Genomic DNA, 20757 nt, shown 5'->3' with positions numbered 1-20757 from the left:
GTAAACACCAAAGCACATAGGCACATAGGAAGCATTATTTTACTAAACAGATATTATACTAAGATATTAACAGTTTTTGAAGTAATACACATTCTTATTTTATAGAGATGCAGATAGATCTTTGGGCATATTTGATGAACGGTTACACCCACTTACAGTGTCACTTTTTTTTTTTTTTTTTTTTTTTTTGAGATGCAGTTTCAATCTTGTTGCCCAGGCTGGAGTGCAATGCTGCCATCTTGGCTCACTGGAACCTCTGCTTCCCAGGTTGAAGCGATTCTCCTGCCTCAGGCTCCCAAGTAGCTAGGATTACAGGTGCCCGCCACCACGTCCGGCTAATTTTGTATTTTTAGTAGAGATGGGGTTTCACCATGTTAGCCAGGCTGGTTTTGAATTCCTGACCTCGGCCTCCCAAAGTGCTGGGATTACAGGCGTGAGCCACCGCACCCGGCCCAGTAAGTGTCACTTTTATTGAGTTTGTATTTTCTTTCTTGTTTTTTTTTTTTTTTTTTGAGATGGAGTCTCACTCTGTTGCCCAGGCTGGAGTGCAGTGGCGCAATCTCGGCTAACTGCAAGCTCTGCCTCCTGGGTTCATGCCATTCTCCTGCCTCAGCCTCCCGAGTAACTAGGACTACAGGTGCCTGCCACAACACCCAGCTAATTTTTTGTATTTTTAGTAGAGACAGGGTTTCACCATGTTATCCAGGATGATCTCAATCTCCTGACCTCATGATCCACCCACCTTGGCCTCCCAAAATGCTGAGATTACAGGGGTGAGCCACCACGCCCAGCCTGAGTCTGTATTTTCATCATAGATTTGTATCTGTTTCATGCCCGCAGTCAAAGGCATCTTTCTTTAAGTCTTGTTCCCCGTTTCATGTGGCATCTAGTCATCTTATTTTAAAAGTGTTGTAAAAAGAACGTGCTGGAATAAGAACTGATCTGCAGGTATGTTTAATTAGTGAGCTAATGTGAGTAAATATACTATCCGAATAACAGAAAACATATCTTTTTAAAAGATAATTGTTAATAGTATCAAGCAATATAAGTATATGTAAATACTTTTAACAAAGAAGCATGATTTTTATGAAGAGGGTTAAAAATAATTTAAGTTCGCTGGTTGTGGTGGCTCACACCTTTGTAATTGCAGCACTTTGGGAGGCTGAGGCGGGCGGATCACCGGAGGTCAGGAGTTTGAGACCAGCCTGACCAATATGATGAAACCCTGTCTCTACTAAAAATATAAAAATTAGCCGGGCATGGTAGCATGTGCCTGTAAACCCAGCTACTCAGGAGGCTGAGATAGAAGAATCGCCTGAACCCAGGAGTCGGAGGTTGCAGTGCACCAAGATCACATCATTGCACTCCAGCCTGGGCAACAAGAGCGAAAATCTGTCTCAAAAAATCAAACAAACAAACAAAAAAAGAATTTAAGTTTATATCAACTTACATGGTGTAAAAATTTAAAAATGTACTTCCTTAGGTACATAATAGCCACATGTGGCTAGTGACTATTGTATTTATCAGCACAGGCTTAGAGCCTCATGGTTACAGGTAACTATATTTTTTCAAAGTTTATTGCAGAGAAGTATGACATACAGTCAGTAAGACATTAAAGCTTACATTTGGATGGAGTAGCTTACATTTGGATGGAATTATGTGAGGGAAAGGGTAAAAAAGAATATAAACATTTTCTGAGCTTAAGCTCATATTATTTTTAAGTGAATGTGGATGAGTATTAAATCATTATGGTATTTCAGGATCCTGCTGTTCATATTGTAAAAAACTAAAAGACATCTCACCAATCAAAATTATCGTAAGTGACACATGGGCACAAATGTGAACACTGCTGTCTTAAGAGCACCTCAGGTTTTTTCTTCAATGGATACTTACATTGCATCCTTTCTTCTTTCAGCGAAAAGAGGTTTTGGAGGAATATTTTAAGTATGATCCTGAACACAAATTGATTTTCAGATTTGTTCGTACTCTGTTTAAAGCCATGAGGCTAACAGCTGAGTTTGCAATCGTAAGTTTGGTAAGATATTTTCTATTTATAAAGCAGCTTTAGAAATTCTTCTTGTAAACAGGGTGGTATGGTCCTGTTTTTTAATACAGTAGGTTTCTGAAGTTATCTCAGAATTTTAAGAGAAACTTTTGAAAGCAAATACACACATTTTAGTTGAATCATCATTATGGCTTAAAATGTCACAGTTGCTTTTCTCATCACAGAACAATTGCTATTAAAGGCAGCAGGAGGGATTTCTGATTTCTCCCCCAACACATCAATAAACACATGCACACACAGTGCACACACATCCAGGGCATGTGGACAGCTTGGAATGGGGAGCAGTAACAAAACCATCTGGCTGATGGGCAGGAAGGGATGCCAGTGTAGGTCTAAGCTGAGTCCCAGGGTATATCCCCAGGCAATTCTGATGCATGTTGTCATTGACAGCTGCTGACCTCAATTCTTTGTTCCTTGGATGATGTGTGTTTATCTATCCCTGCTGATCACCTGTGCTTGCTCATGAAGTTGCCCAGGAATGTGGTTCCAGTTGGTCTACCAAACCATAGCTGTGTCGTTACATTTACATTATCCCTACAAATCCCTTTTGTAAACCTATCATTTTAAATAATAAATTCTGCTCAAATTGTTAAAAATAGTCTTACTCCTCCCCACAACAAACCTATAGAGGAAAGTCAACTGCATGGCCAGGAATGAAAAAATACTTAGGTCAATACTTCTTTAGCAACCAGTTAGATTCTAGGGGAGAAGGCTACTGCTGTGCACCTGAATCAAAGCCCTCAAAGGGCACTGGACCAGATACAGTCCTCTCGAGAAGCTGCAAGTCATTTGGAACTGTTAGCACATGCTAGAGGGAAGCAGGAGTGGTGTTTCCAGATGTAGAGATAGGTGATGCAGGAGGGAAAGCTGGATTGGAAAAGGGAGAGTTTTGTACATAGGCTAAGCTTGGTGTGCCTTTGAGAGAGCAGAGTAGCACAGTCTAGTCATCATTTGGATATACAGGACTAGAGCATGAATTGGACATAGAGCTACAGAATGAAGAGCAACGGCAGCTGTTTAAATACCAAGAAAGTGTGTAGAATGAAATTGGACAAGCCGGGCATGGTGGTTTCATGCCTTTAGTCCTAGCTACTTGGGAGGCTGAGGTGGGGGAATTACTTGAGCCCAGCAGTTTAAGTCCAGCCTGGGCCAGATGATGAGACCCTGTATTTTTTTTTTTTTTTCTCTAGACGGAGCCTCACTCTGTTGCCCAGGCTGGAGCGTGCAGTGGCGCAATCTCGGCTCACTGCAAGCTCCACCTCCCAGGTTTACGCCATTCTCCTGCCTCAGCCTCCCGAGTAGCTGGGACTACAGGCACCCGCCACAACGCCCGGCTAATTTTTTGTATTTTTAGTAGAGACGGGATTTCACCATGTTAGCCAGGATGGTCTCGATCTCCTAACCTCCTGATCTGCCCGCCTCAGCCTCCCAAAGTACTGGGATTACAGGTGTAAGCCACTGCGCCCAGCCGAGACCCTGCATCTTAAGAAAACAAAAAGTAAGGCCAGGTACGGTATCTCATGCCTGTAATGCCAGCACTTTGGGAGGCCAAGTTGAGAGGATTGCTCAAGTGTAGGAGTTCAAGACCAGACTGGGCAATAAAGTGAGACCCATTTCTACAAAAAAAAAAAAAATTAAGAAATTAGCTGGACATGATGGTACATGCCTGTGGCACCAGGCACATGGCAGGCTGAGGCAGGAAGTTCACTTGAGCCCAGGAGGTGGAGGCTACACTCTAGCCTGAGCAACTGAGTGAGACCCTATCTCAAAAACAGATAAAATGGACAGAATATAGGTTGGTAAAGACTATTATCATTTAAGGGACAAGCCCCCAGAGGAGTGTCTACTAGAGTGGGAAGAGGAAAAGCAGAAGAGGATAATAAAAGGAGAAAGAGTTCAAGATAGGAGAAGCTGTAGTCACAGTGCTGAATGCTGCCAAGCAGTGACTGATTCGTGAACACTCACTGGATGCTGACCCTGTGCCGCTCTTCTAAGTGCGGGGGTAGAGGAGGGGACAGGTGGAACACAGTTCTTGCTTTTATGAGCTTATATTCTAGGAAGATGGAACTTAAGTGTATGAAACAGCAGGAAGAGGAAGCAGGATAAAGGGATACAGAGTGATTGGGGGCTATTTTAGGTAGACAGATAAGGAAGAGCCTCTCTAGAGAGCTGACATTAGAACAGTGACCTGACTGAAGGCGCGACGGGAAAGAGTGCTGACATTACAGGCAGCAGGATGACTGCCAAGACAGACAGAAATGCGTTTCATGTGTGTTTGAGGAACAAACAGCAAGGTGACCAGCATAGTGAGAGTGAAGAATGAGGGAAAGAGTGGAGATGAGGCCCCTCAGGCAGTACCATAGCTCACAGGGCCTTTTGGCTTGTAGGCTGTAGGAAGAAGTTAAGGTTTTACTCCAGTTTGATGGGAAGCTCGTGGGGAGATCTTGAGCAGGGGAGTGCCATGCTCTAAATGAAGAGGTTATGCTGGCTGCTTTGGGGACAGTAAGCTATATTTGGGAGGCAGAGTGGAGGCAGTGAAGAGGGTTAAGAAGCAACTAGGGTAATACAGGTGAGCAGTGATAGACTGTGGGTCACCATCAAACCATGCAGACCACCAGTGAAGGTAGACGTAAGAGGCATTGCACACAGATTGGAGCAGGGGAACTGAAATGCAGGTATTTGGCCCCAACACCTAGGCAAATGGCAATGTATGCAGAGCTTTAGTTTGTCAGCGTGAAGACACAAGAGACAAGTGCCTGTTGGCAAGAGGAGCCTTGGGAGAGTCATGTCAGCAGGGGCAGGCAGTGTAGCTGAAGGAGAGATGGAAGATGAGGAGCTGGTATGAGGGTATGGTGCTGTGAGCATCAGTGAGAGGACACAGTTGGAGAGGAGTGGGGAGTGAGATGGGGACAAAGGAAACACAATTTGGAGGAAATTTCTGGTAGAGAGGAAGAAAATCTTCAGAAAGAGGTGATTGTGGGAACAGTGTGCTGCAAAAGTGAGATGGGATCAACTGCACTGAGGGAAGAGTTGGCATCAGTGGGAATAAAGAATTCTCAAACTCACCCAGAAGGGCACGTGGCATGGATGAGTGTCAGCAGGTCAGCAGCTTAGCAGGAAAGGGGACAGTAAGTAGAGGGCTTGCCATGTTGTTTCAGAGGTCTCTGATTCCTACGCAGTTGAACCCTGGGAGGGAGGTTCACTCTTGAAATACTTGAGAGTGCAGAGTTTGGGAGAAAGGGAGTGGAATCTGTAAAATGTCATGTTCAATAGCCATTTGTTTTTGAAAACATACTTGAGTTTGGCAGTGTTCAGATCAGTATCAGATCTGGCAGTGTTCTGCAACCTGATACCCTTCAGACAAGAAATAAACTTGCTTATTTATATAAAGTTTTTTCCTTTTGTTTCGATGTAAACAGTTCAAGTAGCTCACAGACATACTGTTCTGCAGAGCACCCTCTGAGGTAACAACACCTTACAGCTCACCTTTAATATTTACTCAGCTATTCACTTTGCTCAATTCTTTGTAGGACAGATGTTTGATAGATGTAAAGTAATTCAGGGGATTGTCTCACCAACTGCCTGGCAGGTGTAGAAGAATCCCAGGGATACAGAGACTGGCAGCTGTTTCCACCTTAAAACCAACAGAATTGTCTAAGTTGCAGATGATGTAAGACAGAATAAATTTTTTGAAGTGATCATGAAGATGTGCAAAATAGGGGCTGTGAGAAGGACCATCCTTTATACACATGTGTTTCTTACCAAGTGAGCAACTGAATATGGGGAATGTTTTACAACCCCACAGACCTGCTCCTGCCATGCTGCTCTACACAGCAGCTGCTGGGAGGCTCTCTTGATCAGCAGTTTTTAAAGCTAGTGCCACAGAAGGGTGAGTTTTTGTGAGAAGAAGGTTAACATTTGCTCACTATTACATGGGTTTTACATATTCAAGCTTGACGTACTTGTAAAATTCCCATCTACCTACCAGCTCCGTGTGAGACATTACATATGTAGGCACTTAAGGATTTATTGAATGACTTTATTCCACACTGGGCCTGTATGTCTGCTGTCTTTTATGAGTGTGAAGGTGACAGCACTGCCTGGCTTCATGATGCCCTTGGCTGAGATATACGGTCATTCTTGTGACCAAAATTGGGCTGTGAATTTCTATGGGCAGAGTAGGTAGCAGAAGTATCTGACCTACAATTGTGATATGGCCACTTGTTTGGTCTGATCAAGCAAATCTCTGTAGAACATAAGCACTTACTTTCTGGTCAAAACCAGAAGAAATCTGTCATTCATAAGAATTCTTAACACAGCACTTAAACTGTGCTAAATCAAAGGCCAGTGCTCTGTTTTGCAGATTTACATAGAAAGACTTGTAAGTTATGCTGATATCGACATTTGTCCAACTAACTGGAAGAGGATTGTCTTGGGAGCCATTCTTCTTGCCTCCAAGGTTTGGAGTGATATGGCTGTGTGGAATGAGGACTACTGCAAGCTCTTTAAGAACATTACAGTTGAAGAAATGTGAGTTTGTATGGTTTTTGTGAACTTTGTAACCATTTTTCAGTACTTTATGTGGTCCCATAAACTTAAATACTTTAAGAAATACTTTTAAAGGTTACGTTGTGCAGATAATGAAAATGGGCCTAAACACCACATATTTTTCCATCCAGCTTTAGAACAATAGTTCATATTTTTCATTGTTTGCTGGTAGGTCTTGGTAAATTGATGTTTTAATAATCTGCTCATAAATTGAAAAGTATTTTTCTGGTGAATATTTTTGGCATTATCTTACCAGTGTACTACCAGAACATAATAGTACAGTAAATATCTTATGGCTTTTTCAAAGCTGTGTGCAAGTTCCAGTCTGTTTGTAAGGAGCACATGTGTGGCCTTGGAAATAATTATTTGGCCAGTGACAGGTCTAAGGCCTCTGGACTGTGAAAACTGTGTAGTTTCACCCTGAGTTACACATTGTGAATTTGCCTTTGCTGGTGTTCCCCCTGCTTTAACTGAAGTTCTGTTTTATAGAAACCTCAAGATACAGAATAGCCACAGATCCCTGTGCCCCTGTCCCATCCCAGTAGGAGTGTTGCATGTGTTTAGAAATTGGGCTGATGAGTTAGAAGTTCCAGTGTTCCACTCAGGCAGTCTGAGAAATATTGCTGGAGCATCACCCAGTGCTCACCACACTCAGGAGGTTCCTGGGGCACTCATAAAACCACAGCAGCACTTTGGGGGCCCCGAGTTACCTGTGAGAGTGCAATAAATCTTGCTGAGTCATGGGGTTGCTCACAGATGGCACCAACATGATGCTGAAACAGAAGCTTCATGGGGTCTTTCTTCCAGTCTGGCCTCATGACTGTTGTAAAGGGAAGGGCCTTGGAGCTGGTAGGCAGAGTGAGCCAGGGAGGCATTTCCAGCAGAGGCTGTCACAGTGTCCACTAGACAGCGAGAATGGCTTTGTGGGTGACATTTAGGGAAATCTGAAGGAATACCTCTTGATGACATTGAGCACCATATGAAGATCAAGATCATGACAGGCAGTGGCAAGAGGTTTTGGGTTTTTGTTTTTCTTTTTTTTTTTTTTTTTACATTTTCCTGTTACTCCAGTTAAGACTGTCTTTCAGAATGTATGCATTCACAGAGGTGGAGCCTGATGGCTGAATAGCAGTCTCTGCCAATTGTGCTCCCCGCAGGAATAGCAAATTTAGCAACTGTCTAAATAAAAAAAGCACCTGCATAGGAACTAAAAATCAGGTAAGCATTCATAGTACCTTGTTTTAACTTCATATCACTGAAAGAAGCACTGAATAGTGTAGAAAAGACAGTCTTGAATTGCTGATGCCACTCCTCCCCCATGTCCTAGCAGTGGACCTGTGGTGAGAAGAGGGGCTACATGCTTGGGGGAGGGAGAGCACAGCAACTGTGGGACTTTGCACTAAATTCAGCGCTGCCTTGTCATAGCAGAAAGCAAAACAAGGCTGCGCTCATCCAATGCCCACCCACGGAGGAAGCATTTAGACTAGCCCTAGCCAGGGAGGAATTGTTCATGCCACTGGTTGGAACTTGAGTTGTGAAAGGCTACTGGCTACTGTGGGATAAAATACTCTGGGGTCCTTAATAAACCTGAAAGTCTGTCTAGGCCACAAGGACTGCTGTGCTGCCCTTGAAGCCAGTGTATTTAGGGGCATGTGACCTACAGAGACAGCAACTGGGGCAGCTAGGGAGTGCTTGCCCACCCCGCCTCCAACCCTAGACAGTGCAGCTCACAGGTCTGACAGAGACCTCTTTCTTCTGCTTGAGGGGAGGAAAGAGGACTTTGTTTTGCAACTTGGATACTAGCTCAGCCACAGTAGGAGAGGGCACTGGTCAGAGTCATGAGACCCCCATTTCAGGTCCCAGCTTCAGGATAGCATATCTAGACAAACCTTGGGCCAGAAGGGAATTTGATGCCTTAAAGGGACTCAGTAATGGCAGGATTCATCACTTTCTGATGAAAGAGCCCTTGGGCCCTGAAGAATCATCAGTGGTGACCAGGTAGTACATGCCATGGGCCTTGAGTGAGACTCAGAGATGTGCTGGCTGCAGGTGTGGCCCAGCACATTCCCAGCTGTGGTGGCTGTGAGGAGAGACTCCCTCTGCTTGAGAAAAGCTGAGGGAAGAGTTAAGAGGATTTTTCTTGAGCTTAGATACCAGCTCAGCTACAGTGGAGAAGAGCACCAGGTGGACTGTTGGAGTCCCCAGTTCAGGCCTTGGCTCTTGGATGGCATATCTGGACCTACCCTGGTCCAGAGGGGAGCCCACTGCCCTGAAGAGTGAGTTTCAGGCCAGGCAGCATTCACCACAGGCTGACTGAGAGCACTTGAGCATTGAGTGAGAATCAGTGGTGACCTGACAGTAATCCCCATGGGACTGTGTTGACGATATATGTGGGGACAGACTACTCTGCCTGGGGAAAGGGGAGGGAAGAGTGGGAATGGATTTGCCTGGTGGATTCAGTGCCAGCTCAGCCATGGTAGAGCAGAGCACCAGGTAGATGTCTAAGGTTTATGACTCCAGCCCTGGCTCCCAGACAGCACCTCTGAACCCATCCAGGGACCAGGAGAACTTACTGCACTTAAGGGAAGGACAGAAGCCTGGCTGGCTTCACTACCTGCTAATTGTAGAGCCCCTGGGCCTTGAGTGAAATAGGTGGCAGCGGGTAGGTGTTACAGTGGGCCTTGGCCCGCCACAGTGCTGTGCCAGCTTCAGACCTAGTGCTGTCACAGAGGTGGTGGCCACAGGGGTGCTTGCATTGCTCCTCTCTGAGCCCCAGGCAGCCTAGCACAGAGAGAGAGACTTCATTTGTGGGAAAGTAAGAGAAGAAGTGAGTCCCTGTCTGCTAACCCAGAGAATTCCTTCAGGTCTGATCTCAGACCACCAATGTGGTACCTCCACAAGTCTGCAAAAAAAAAAAAAAAAAAAAAAAAATGACATTCTTTACAGAAATAGAAATAAAAAATGAATTCTAAAATTTATATGTAACCACAAAAGACTCAGAATATCCGAAGCTATCCTGAGCAAAAAACAAACAAAACTGGAGGAATCACATTATCTGATTTCAAATTATACTCTATAGCTATAGTAACCAGAACAGCATGACACTGGCATAAAAACAGACACATAAACCAATGGAACAGAATAGAAAACCCAGAAACCAGTTTATACATCTACAGTGAACTCATTGTCAGTGAAGGTGCCAAGCACATACGATAGGGAAATGACAGTCTCGTCAATAAGTGGTGCTGGGAAAACTGGATATTCATATGCAGAGGAATGAAACTAGACCTCTATTTCTCACCTTATACAAAAATCAAATCAAAATGGATTAAAGATTTAAATCTCAGCTGGGTGCGGTGGCTCATGGCTGTAATCCCAGCACTTTGGTAGGCCGAGATAGAAGAATTGCTTGAGCCCGGTAGTTCAATACCAGCCTGGGCAAACCAGTGAGATTCTGTCTCTATTTTTTAAAACATTAAAAATTAAAAAAATTTAAATCTAAGACCTGAAATATGAAACAAAACATTGGGAAAACTCTCTGGGATACTGGACTCAGCAAATATTTCTTGAATATTTCATAAGCACAGGCAGCCAAAGCAAAAATGGTCAAATTAGGTCACATCAAGTTAAAAAGCTTTTGCACAGCAAAGGAAACAATCAACTAAGTGAAGAGACAACACACAGAATGGGGGAAGATATTTGAAAACTATCTGACAAGGGATTAATTACCAGAATATTTAAGAAGCTCAAAGAACTCCATAGAAAAAAATCTAATCTGATTTTTAAAATGGGCAAAATATCTGAATAGGCATTTCTCAAAAGAGGACACATTAGCCAGGCATGATGACACGTGCCTGTGGTTTCAGGTGTTGGGGAAGCTTAGGTGCAAAAATTACCTGAGCCTGGGAGGTTGAGGCTGCAGTGAGCTGTGATTGTGCCACTGCACTCCAACCTGAGTGACAAAGTGAGACCCTGTTTCAAAACTAAGAAAGGCATACAAATAGCAGATAGGTATATGAAAAGATACTCAACATCAATATAATTGATCTTCAGAGAAATGCAAATCAAAATTACAATGAGAGATCATCTCACCCCACTTAAAATGGCTTTTATTCTAAAGACAGCCAATAACAAATGCTGGTGAGGATACAGAGAAAAGGTAACACTCATACATGGTTAGTGGGAATGTAATTTAAGTACAGCCACCATGGAGAAACGTTTGGAGTTCCTCAAAACTAAAAATAGAGCTACCGTATGATCCAGCAATCCTACTTCTGGGTATATACCCAAAAGAAAGGAAATCAGTATATCAGAGAGATACCTGCACTCTCATGTATACTGCAGCACTGTTCACAACAGCCAAGATTTGGAAGCATTCTGAGTGTCCATCAACAGATAAGTGGCTAAAGAAAATATGGTACATATACACAGTGAAGTACTATTCAACCGTAAAAGAGAATGAGATCTTATTATTTGCAAGAACATGGATGGAAAGGTTGAATGAAATAAGCCAGGCACGGAAAAGCAAACTTCACATGTTCTCACTTATTTGTGGGAAGTAAAAATTAAGACAGTTTTTTTGTTTGTTTGTTTGTTTTTTGAGATGGAGTCTTGCTCTGTCACCCAGGCTGGAGTGCAGTGGTGCTATGTCAGCTCACTGCAACCTCCACCTCCTGGGGTCAAGCGATTCTTCTACCTCTGCCTCCCGAGTAGCTGGGATTACAGGCTCATGCCACCATGCCTGGATAATTTTTGTATTTTTAGTAGTGATGGGGTTTCACCATGCTGGCCAGGCTGGTCTCGAACTCCTGACCTCGTGATCCACCCACCTCGGCCTCCCAAAGTGCTGGGATTACAGGTGTGAGCCACTGCGCCAGGCCTCAAACAATTTACCTCATGAAGATATAGAGTAGGAGAACTGTTAGCCAGGGCTGGTAAAAGTAGTATGGGGGATGAGGAGTAAGGGGTAATGGTTAATAGGTACACACATATAGTTAGAAAGAATAAACAAGATCTAGTATTTGATAGCACAACAGGGTGACAACACTCAAGAATTATTTAATTGTACATTTTATAGTAACTAAAAGAGTGTAATTGAATTATTTGTAAAACAAAGGTATGCTTGAGGCATGATGGACACTTCATTTACCCTGATGTGATTATTACACGTCATAGTCATCAAAATATTTTATATACCACATAAATATATACACTTATAATATACCCCAAAAACATTTTTAAAGACTTTCATTCAGAATTACTACACTGTATATTTACCAGTGAATTGAGGATTCTTGTGACTAAGAAGAGACTCACTAGTGATGGTCAGTTGGTTTTGAAATGGCTGCTAAATTACTGCCTTGCTAGTAGTAGAAACTGAGTTGTCACGGTGATATTGCTAGTAGCCATTTTAGCAAAGGATGTAACAGAAAATGAATTTGAAACAAATAGAAGTACTTTGAAAGTTGCAGAAGCTAAAGTGCTCTTAATCACTACTGTCATCAATCTGTAAACTGGTTTCTTGAAGGCAGCAAAATTTGTAATTATGAACACTTAGCTCCACTATAATGGCAGCTAAATTGTTCTCAAAACCTGCAGCTAATCCGGTGGGGCTCTAGTTCTAGTTACAAGGTCAGAGAATATCCAGAGAAATGTGCAGGTTTCCACAGATGTGAGCTCCAGAAGCAGTGGTGGCAGAAGCCAGCTCCAGTTCTACACAATGCTGTTTGTGAATGCAGAAGCACCCTGATCTATGCTCTGAACAGGAGCTATGTTCACAATTTTTAGAAAATGTAAAACATTGCAACAAAGTGTGTAATGTACATTTATCTTGTCCCTCTACTGTTGATTGTAAAGATCTCTTTTGGACTGTAAATTGAACCATTTAAAAATTAGTGTTTATCAGATTTTTCTTAAAACTTTTCAACATCTGTTTGTCTTCTTAGAATATATTTTCCTTCAGAAACATCACTAATTATCAGGGAAATGCAAATGAAAACCACAGTGTGATACCACCTTACTCCTGCAAGAATGGCCATAATTTAAAAATTGAAAAATCGTACATGTTGGTATGGATTTGGTGAAAAGGGAACACTTACACTGCTGATAGGAATGTAAACTAGTACAACCACTATGGAAAACAGTATTGCCATTCAATCCAGCAATCTCACACTAGGTATCTACCCAAAGCGAAAGAAGTCATATGAAAAAGACACATGCACATGCATGTTGATAGCAGCACAATTTGCAATTGCAAAAATATGGAATGCCCATCAATGAATGGACAGATAAAGAAAGTGTGGAATATATACACCATGGAATACTGCTGAGCCATAAAACAGAATGAAATAATGGCCTTTGCAACAACTTAGTTGGAGCTAGATGCCATTATTCTAAGTGAAGTAACTCAAGAATGGAAAACCAAATATCGTACGTTCTCACTTATAGGTGGGAGCTAAGCTATGAGGATTTTATATGTATATATATATGTATATATACATACATATATATATACACACACACATATATATATACACACACACACACACATACACACATACATACATACATACATATAAGTTAAACTGAGCAGCTCCTATTCAGAAAATTTGCTGCGCCGGTAAAGGGTATGCTATTAGCCATTTAAAAAACAACAAAAAACTAAGAAGATACATATCCTGTAGGCATAATGGTTTTCTTCAATAACTAAGCTTCTATTAATAAACATGTTAATTATATAAAATACTGTATTTTACACATTTAAAATATGTTTGTGGAAAAACGTAAGAGATTATAAAGTGCATAGATTCCTATAGTAAATTAACTCCTGATTAGCTGATTATTAAAGCATTATCTGATTTACATTCCTATAGTCTTATGGTTATATGAATAGGAAACTAATGTTAGAAGTAGTTTCAGTGGGGTTTTCAGTTAAACAAATGAGAAAGCCATATATCTGCTTATATCCTAACTGCTTTCCATACCGGAGAACATTTGTTGACTTAGCCAATGGATAAAACTTTAAAACCAAGAAACCAAATATGTTGTTGAGGTATTAATTGCTTTTATACAGTTAAGTCTTTATGGGGATTACTATGAAAGTGGTAAGATTACTCTAGTTTTATATTTATTTAAACATTTGACAAAGTGCTGGATACAGTGGCTCATGTCTGTAATACCAGCACTTTGGGAGGCCAAGGTGGGAGTATCACTTAATCACAGGAGTTTAACACCAGCCTGGGCAACAAGTGACAGCCTGTCTCTACAAAAATAATTTTAAAAAAAGAGCCCAGCTAAGTGGCATGAACCTGTAGTCCCAGCTACTTGAAAGGCTAGGATCATGCCACTGAACTTTAGCCTGAGCGACAGAGCAAGACCCTGTCTCAAAACAAACAAACAAACAAAAATCTTCGGCCGGGACAGCTGAACAATCATTTGGCAGAGGGCTGCTCCCAGCCTGTTCCCTTCTCACTGCATTCAGTTCATCCCCACACTCTGTTCTGGCCAGGGGTGACAGGTGCTGAGCACCTTGGGTTTCATTTCCAACTTAGGAGAAACACTGTGTAAGGCCAGCACCCTACCAAAAGGCTTGTCATAAAATGGGTTTAGTCTAGCCAAGGTGTTTCTCTTTGATCTTTCTACCGTCTGAAGTGTAAAGAGTATTCCTGCCCCGTAATAGTGACAGCTAATAAATGGCATCCATCATTTCTGTCATCTGATCACTATTGTGGTGCCTTGGGAGTGACCATGGAATCTGAGTTGTGCAATGGAACCCTCAAGAATGAGCCCTGAGTCAGCTGCACGAGTGCAGAGAAGGCTGTCCCCTTTCTCCTCATCCCAAACTTGGGGTGCTGGATGCAGAATGGACTGCAAGCAGCTGTGCCCTGTTTGGACATTAGTGTAGGAATCCACCTGCATAGCCTGTATTTGTTTTAAAAAAGAATTTGGAGCTATTCTAGTAGCTCAGTGTGATATTCTTAAATAAACAGAGAAAAATTTTATTAACTGACTTAACAAAAAAACACTGCCTATTAAATTCATTTAATATTGTTTAAGGAGTATCTACAAAATTTTGACCTCAGTGTTTTCTTGCAAAAGAAGTAGAAGTAAGGACAGAGACCCTTTCAAATGAAGAATCACTGAGAAACAAAATATTTATAAGTAGTATAACATTTACTTATGCACCTTTTTAAAGATTATGCCATAATCAGTTTGCATCAGGCTCTCCAATTTCGAAACACTGAGAGGATTTCCCTGTAGGGGAAATTTTCATATAAATGTTGAAGAAATTGTTAAAACTGAAAACTTTTCTGAATTTGGTAATCTACTAGGGTTCCAATCCAGTGTGATTTCTTATATTTGTAAGGTCTGTCTACAGTGTGTGTTATCATGGGTCTTGGAGCAAATATCATGTACATGAAGGCATTTCCACATTCTATACATTCACAGGTTTTATTTCAGAAATGAGTTCTGTTCTTCATGTGGAACTGGAACAACTGAAGGCCTTACCTTGGATGTTTGTATTTATAAGGGTTTTCTCCATTGAATCCTTTCATGTTTTCAAAGAAATGAAAAAGCTGAAGGCTTTACCATGTTTCTTAAGATTAAGTCGTTTTTCCCCATATTAAATTCAAATATGTCTTTGAAAGCACGTGAGATAATCGAGTTATTAACCCAGTTTTTACATTCATGTTGTTTTTGTTTTTCTAAGTTTTCAAAGAGAACTGGGAAAGTTGCATGCTTTCTTGTATTTCTTAGATCAATAGGGTTCTGTACAGTGTGAGTTCTTTCATGTGTTCTAATAAACTAGAGCACATGATGACTTTACCACATTTCTTACACGAGAATAATGTTTTTGAACTAACATTGTCCTGTGTTGGTTTTGTTGTGTTTCTCCTTCCCCAGGAATGAGTTGGAAAGGCAATTCTTGAAGCTAATTAATTATAATAACAGCGTTACTAACAGTGTTTATAGCAGATTCTACTTCGATCTTCGCACCTTGGCACACAACAACGGCCTGTATTCACCAATTTATCTTCTTGACAGAGAAAGAGCTTGGAAGCCGGAGGTAAGGCTACGAAGTTACTAAGGTGGGTTTTCAGTCAAACACCAATGCCAACATCTGTGACTAGGTCATATTAAGTAGTGATTAGAAAAATGGAAAGCTTCAAAATTAACTAACATACTGAAGAGCTTATTACCTTTTTGGCATTCTGTTTCCTGTATCTTTTATGATTTTTACAAAGATCCACATTATTTGAAATTATAGATATTATCTTCTCTTTTGTGAGCATAATTCAGAATATTTTAGTCAAATTTAATTCATTTGTAATCTTTCCCTTTTGAACTTTTACCCTTTCAAATCATCATATATAAATGATTTCTTGTTATTGTATTCCAAGCAATGTCTACATACATAATGCACTTACCACTCTTGACTATTTTTTATTACTCAGTTTGCAAATTTATGTCATTTCCTACTGTATATACCACAGTGCAGTCAGTCCCATGGGTTTGTTAGACAAAGCATTAGTGCCTAAGCCAAGAGACCTGCACTTAGACTGTATAAGGTGTGCGCATCTCAAATACTGGATGCAGGAAATACATGGGATTTTACTGGAAATGATAACTTTTATGAGACAAAGTAATATTTATGGTTTGTGACTTTTGGTAAGTACACAGCAGAGTTACAGCTGACAAGGATGAACATTTAAAATAGGCACGTTTTGTGGTACCTTGGAAGTATTTTAAAATAATACATTTTCTATCATAATTAATGTACAAGTGAAGTAGTGCCTTTTGATGCTTGAGTCATTAGACTTCTTTGATGTTTCAATACAATCCAGCACATGCCTGCATCGTTAAAATTTGCTTAAAGTATATAATAACTACTGTAGATTGGGTAGAGTTTAAGTAGATTAATAAACTAACTTTTTGCAAAAGTGTACATTCATTATGTTTAAGGAACAAGTGCACAGGTAACATGATACTGCTCTTAGAAGCCTGTCACAATACTGTGACATCTTTGGGAGCCCAATTTTTAAGTAACTTAATAAAACAAGTTCCCCTTTGCTCCAGCAATCTAATTCTAGCCCTGAGATTACCTTAATGAGTTGACAAAACTTGGCAGTGTAAACCTCAGCCAAAGTAGCTATAACTGGGCCGGGTGCGGTGGCTCATTCGTATAATTCCAGCACTTTGGGAGGCTGAGGTGGGTGGATCACAAGGTCAGGAGTTCAAGATCAGCCTGGCCAAGATGGTGAAACCCCGTCACTACTAAAAATATGAAAATTAGCTGGGCATGTTAGCAGGCGCCTGTAATCCCAGCTACTCAGGAGGCTGAGGCAGAGAATTGCTTGAACCTGGGAGGCAGAGGTTGCAGTGAGCCGAGATTGTGCCATTGCACTCCAGCCTGGGACTCCTTCTCAAAAAAAAAAAACCAAAACAAAAACAAAAAGTAGCTGTAACTGAACTATCTAAAGGAGTCTGCATGTGTGGCTTATCATCAGTGGTGATTGTTAAAAGATTGGAAACCTTTTTAAAATTGTACCTCTTTTCTATTTGACATTCTTAGGCTTTTTCAAGGATGGAACAAGACAAAGTTTTCTACAGTGCTGCCAAGAATGGGTCTCTGAGTGCAGATGATTTAATTCATCTTCAGCGTGCTAAGGCCATCCTCTTCTGAAGGAAGAAATGAGGAGTAATGTAACATCTGAACCCCTCATCAAAAAAGACAGGAAAATATCACCTCTCCTGCTAAAGAACTAGAAAAGTTGGTATTTTCAAAAGAAGAAACACCTCAATTCAAGTTAACTCAAGGACAACTAAGATTGCACTTCGTAGTAAAGAATGGGACCTTGTCAGGGCAACAACACACTCTTACACTCTTCTGTCCTGTTTAATGTAAACAGAGTTATAAAAACCACTTCAAAGTGAAGACTCCTGCCCACGTACAGATATTTGCTTAGTGTGTGGGCTGATAGCTGTGAACTATGTAAGGCTTTTAAAACAATAGTTTAACTTTTTAGATTTTAAAGATAACTTTTCTGTTTCTTTTATGTTTTTTTCTTTTCCCCAATATTCCTGCATATGCATTTGGAATCAGTGCAGTATCACTGTTAAAACATGGGAGTCTAACAACTCCTAAAGCCACTAGGAGCAGTCCCAGCATTGTCAGGTATGGAAGGGCTCTTTCTTCCTACTTTTACCATGGAAGCTACAGTTACTGGCGATCATCAAGCAAAAGCTGCCAAATAACATTTGCCATTCATATCCTTTGTAAGCCCTTCTTATTAGCAGTTTAGCATGTTTGGGGGTCATAAAAAGAGAAAGTATTGGTTATTGATTATCTACTTTTATGAAGCTCTATGGTGTATTTCTTATGAACTATAATGGTTCTCATTTGCTGATAAATTTTCTTATTAAGTAAATGTATTCAAAGATGTTTTCATAGTGCCAAGCAACGTGGTGGTCCAGTGGTTATATAAAAATAATAAAATACAAGGTGTCCTGAAAGTTTCAGGGCAGTTTTTAGCTTTAATATAGTGTGCCTGGGCCCTCCAGAGGACTGCAGCATATGTATACATGCTGTAAATCTTTACAAAATATCATTTGAAAGTGTAATTGTATTTCTTCTTTTTATTTTTAATAGATGATGCCTCACTATATTGCCCAAGCTACAGTGCAATGATTAATCAGAGACACAATCATAGCACACGACAGCCTGAAAATCCTGGCCTCAAGCAATGTTCCCATGTCAGCCTACCAAGTAGCTGGGACCATGGGTGTGTACCACCGCCTCTGGCTTTATTTTGCAGAATTTGAATGTTAAACTTTTAACCTTTTGTTTCAGTCAATATCTGCTATCTTCAAGAAGGACTGAAACAATAAATTAAAAGCTTAATACTCAGGAGCTAGGCATGCTTGTAGTCCCAGCTACTCATGAGGCTTAAATGGAGGATCACTTGAGGCCTAGCCTTGGAGGCTGCAGTGCACTGTGATTGTGCCTGTAAATAGCTATTGCACTCCAGACTTGGCAACATAGTGAGACACTGTCACTTTAAAAAATGGCAAAACTAAATAAATGTAAAAGAAATACAACAAGCTTTTCAATGATGTTTTGTAAATGTTTGTAGCATTGTTACTTCTACAAGTATCAAAGCTTAAAATTTCACTAAGACTTTTGGAATTCTTGTGTTTTTATAAAGTGCCCTTTTCTCTTGTAAAGTAGCTCTTTGCAAGGCTTTTATCTGCATTGATCACCTCAGATTATTTTCCCTAGATGCGATAAAGAGGAGGATCCATGTTAATTCACATGTAACAAATTAGAAGGAATTGGACCCTAATAGTAGTAGGTGATGCAATACATTTTATTATCCCACATGTTAGCCTGGATGCAGGTATCATATTTCATGTCCTGCTATTTAAAAAGAACTTCCATAAACCTTAGGAATCCTACCTCCTGAAAAAGTATCATTTATGGAATGCAGAGCTTAGAGATTGGAGTATTGATTGCAGTTTTATTTTCAAAATAAATGCTACAATTGATGTGGTTTTCATTTCTCATGTTTATATTAAAAGAAAACCTAGTAAACTAATTAAAATGTGGCTAGTGTGTTTATAACACTTCTATTCACATAGTGTTGCATCTCTGCCTAACTTAAATGGTTTATATCAGTCTTGATATGTCTTAAAGCATTTTTGTAAGTTGCCTTGACCATACACAAGTTGGTTTAATTCATGCCTGTATTTAAGATGTAATATTTGTTTTCTCTTTTTTTTTTTTTTTTTTGAGATGGAGTCTAGCTCTGTCGCCCAGGCTGGAGTGCAGTGGCGCGATCTCGGCTCACTGCAACTTCTGCCTGCCGGGTTCAAGCAATTCTCCTGTCTCAGCCTCCCGAGTGGCTGGGACTACAGGCGCACGCCGCCACTGCCAGCTGATTTTTTGTATTTTAGTAGAGACTGGGTTTCACTGTGTGGCCCAGGCTGGTCTCGAACTCCTGACCTCAGGCAATTCACCCGCCTCGGCCTCCCAAAGTGCTGGGATTACAGGCATGAGCCACTATGCCTGGCCCTCAATTTTAAGATAATTTATTACACTTAAAATAACTCTCTGGCCACAATACTTAGTGGCATAGTGCATTAGATAGCATCTTTGAATAGTTGATTGTTGTGTCTGAAAGGAAAAACACATTAGAATATGAAATTAGATAAATATACCAAAGAGAAAGGATTTCCAGGAATAGTGTAGAATTAGAATGAGAGTGAAGTTTTCAGTTACACAGAAACAAAATGGAAGTACAGAAAGTAGATTTAAAGTTGCTGTGCAGAGGGTGACTTAAACCACATAATTTGACTTTAGCACACTGTTTTCAAGTTTACATTTTAGTTAAAAATAAATCACTGTTGGTTTTTTTTTAGAATTAAAATTCTAGCCACTCAGCTTCAGTGATCCTCACTAAATCCTGATAATATTGCTGTATTTTTATCCATTTTAATTATTTAGTACCTAAGGCAAAATCTTCAACTTCTCACCTTATCTTGATAAATTGCAAACTAGAATCAATGATCTGTGTTAAACTTAGAAGAAAAAACGTATGATGAATCCTTGTTTATAAGATGGTTTGCACCTTATAATATGCCATTAACTAAGTAGAAGTCCTGACATATATGAGTGGTCAAAGATTTAAAAACCAGTTTGACAGAGGGACACTGGACATAAATTCATGACTTCAAGAGTAAGTCAGGGCTGGGTGCACTGGCTCACGCCTGTAATCCCAGCAGTTTAGGAGGCTGACGCAGGCAGATCACTTGAACTCAGCAGTTGAAGACCAGCCTGGCCAACATGGCAAAACCCCCTCTCTACTAAAAATACAAAAATTAGCCAAGCATGGTGGCAACTGCTTATGGTCCTAGCTCCTCGGGAGACTGAGGCATGAGAATTGCTTGAACCTGGGAGGCAGAGGTTGCAGTGAGCCATGATCATGCCTGCACTCCAGCCTGGGGCGACACAGCAAGACTTTGTCTCAACAAAAGAGTAAATCAATAGAATAAGGAACACTAACATTGTTCTGTCCTTTGGCTTGAATTCTAGAAGGGAATACAATCATTTAGATAAATGAAAAATTGGGTCAACTTAGAATAAG

The 20757-nt window shown here is 40.7% G+C and overlaps 1 protein-coding gene across 1 annotated transcript in view; it reads left to right on the top strand.

Annotated features, from left to right (window-relative positions):
* The window catches only part of LOC739971 (cyclin-Y-like protein 2), a 44890-nt gene extending 27341 nt beyond the window's left edge, over positions 1-17549 (top strand). The window contains exons 6-10 of the mRNA XM_009458357.5: positions 106-157; positions 1916-2035; positions 6429-6595; positions 15518-15680; positions 17187-17549. Coding sequence (XP_009456632.1) covers positions 106-157; positions 1916-2035; positions 6429-6595; positions 15518-15680; positions 17187-17297 — 613 coding nt within the window. The 3' untranslated portion in view covers positions 17298-17549. The remainder of the gene's footprint in view (positions 1-105; positions 158-1915; positions 2036-6428; positions 6596-15517; positions 15681-17186) is intronic.
* The last annotated feature ends 3208 nt before the right edge of the window (positions 17550-20757 follow it).

The sequence above is a fragment of the Pan troglodytes genome, chromosome 8 (genome assembly GCF_028858775.2).
Source record: "Pan troglodytes isolate AG18354 chromosome 8, NHGRI_mPanTro3-v2.0_pri, whole genome shotgun sequence".
Taxonomy (NCBI): Eukaryota; Metazoa; Chordata; class Mammalia; order Primates; family Hominidae; genus Pan; species Pan troglodytes.
This window is presented reverse-complemented; position numbering and strand designations above follow the sequence as displayed.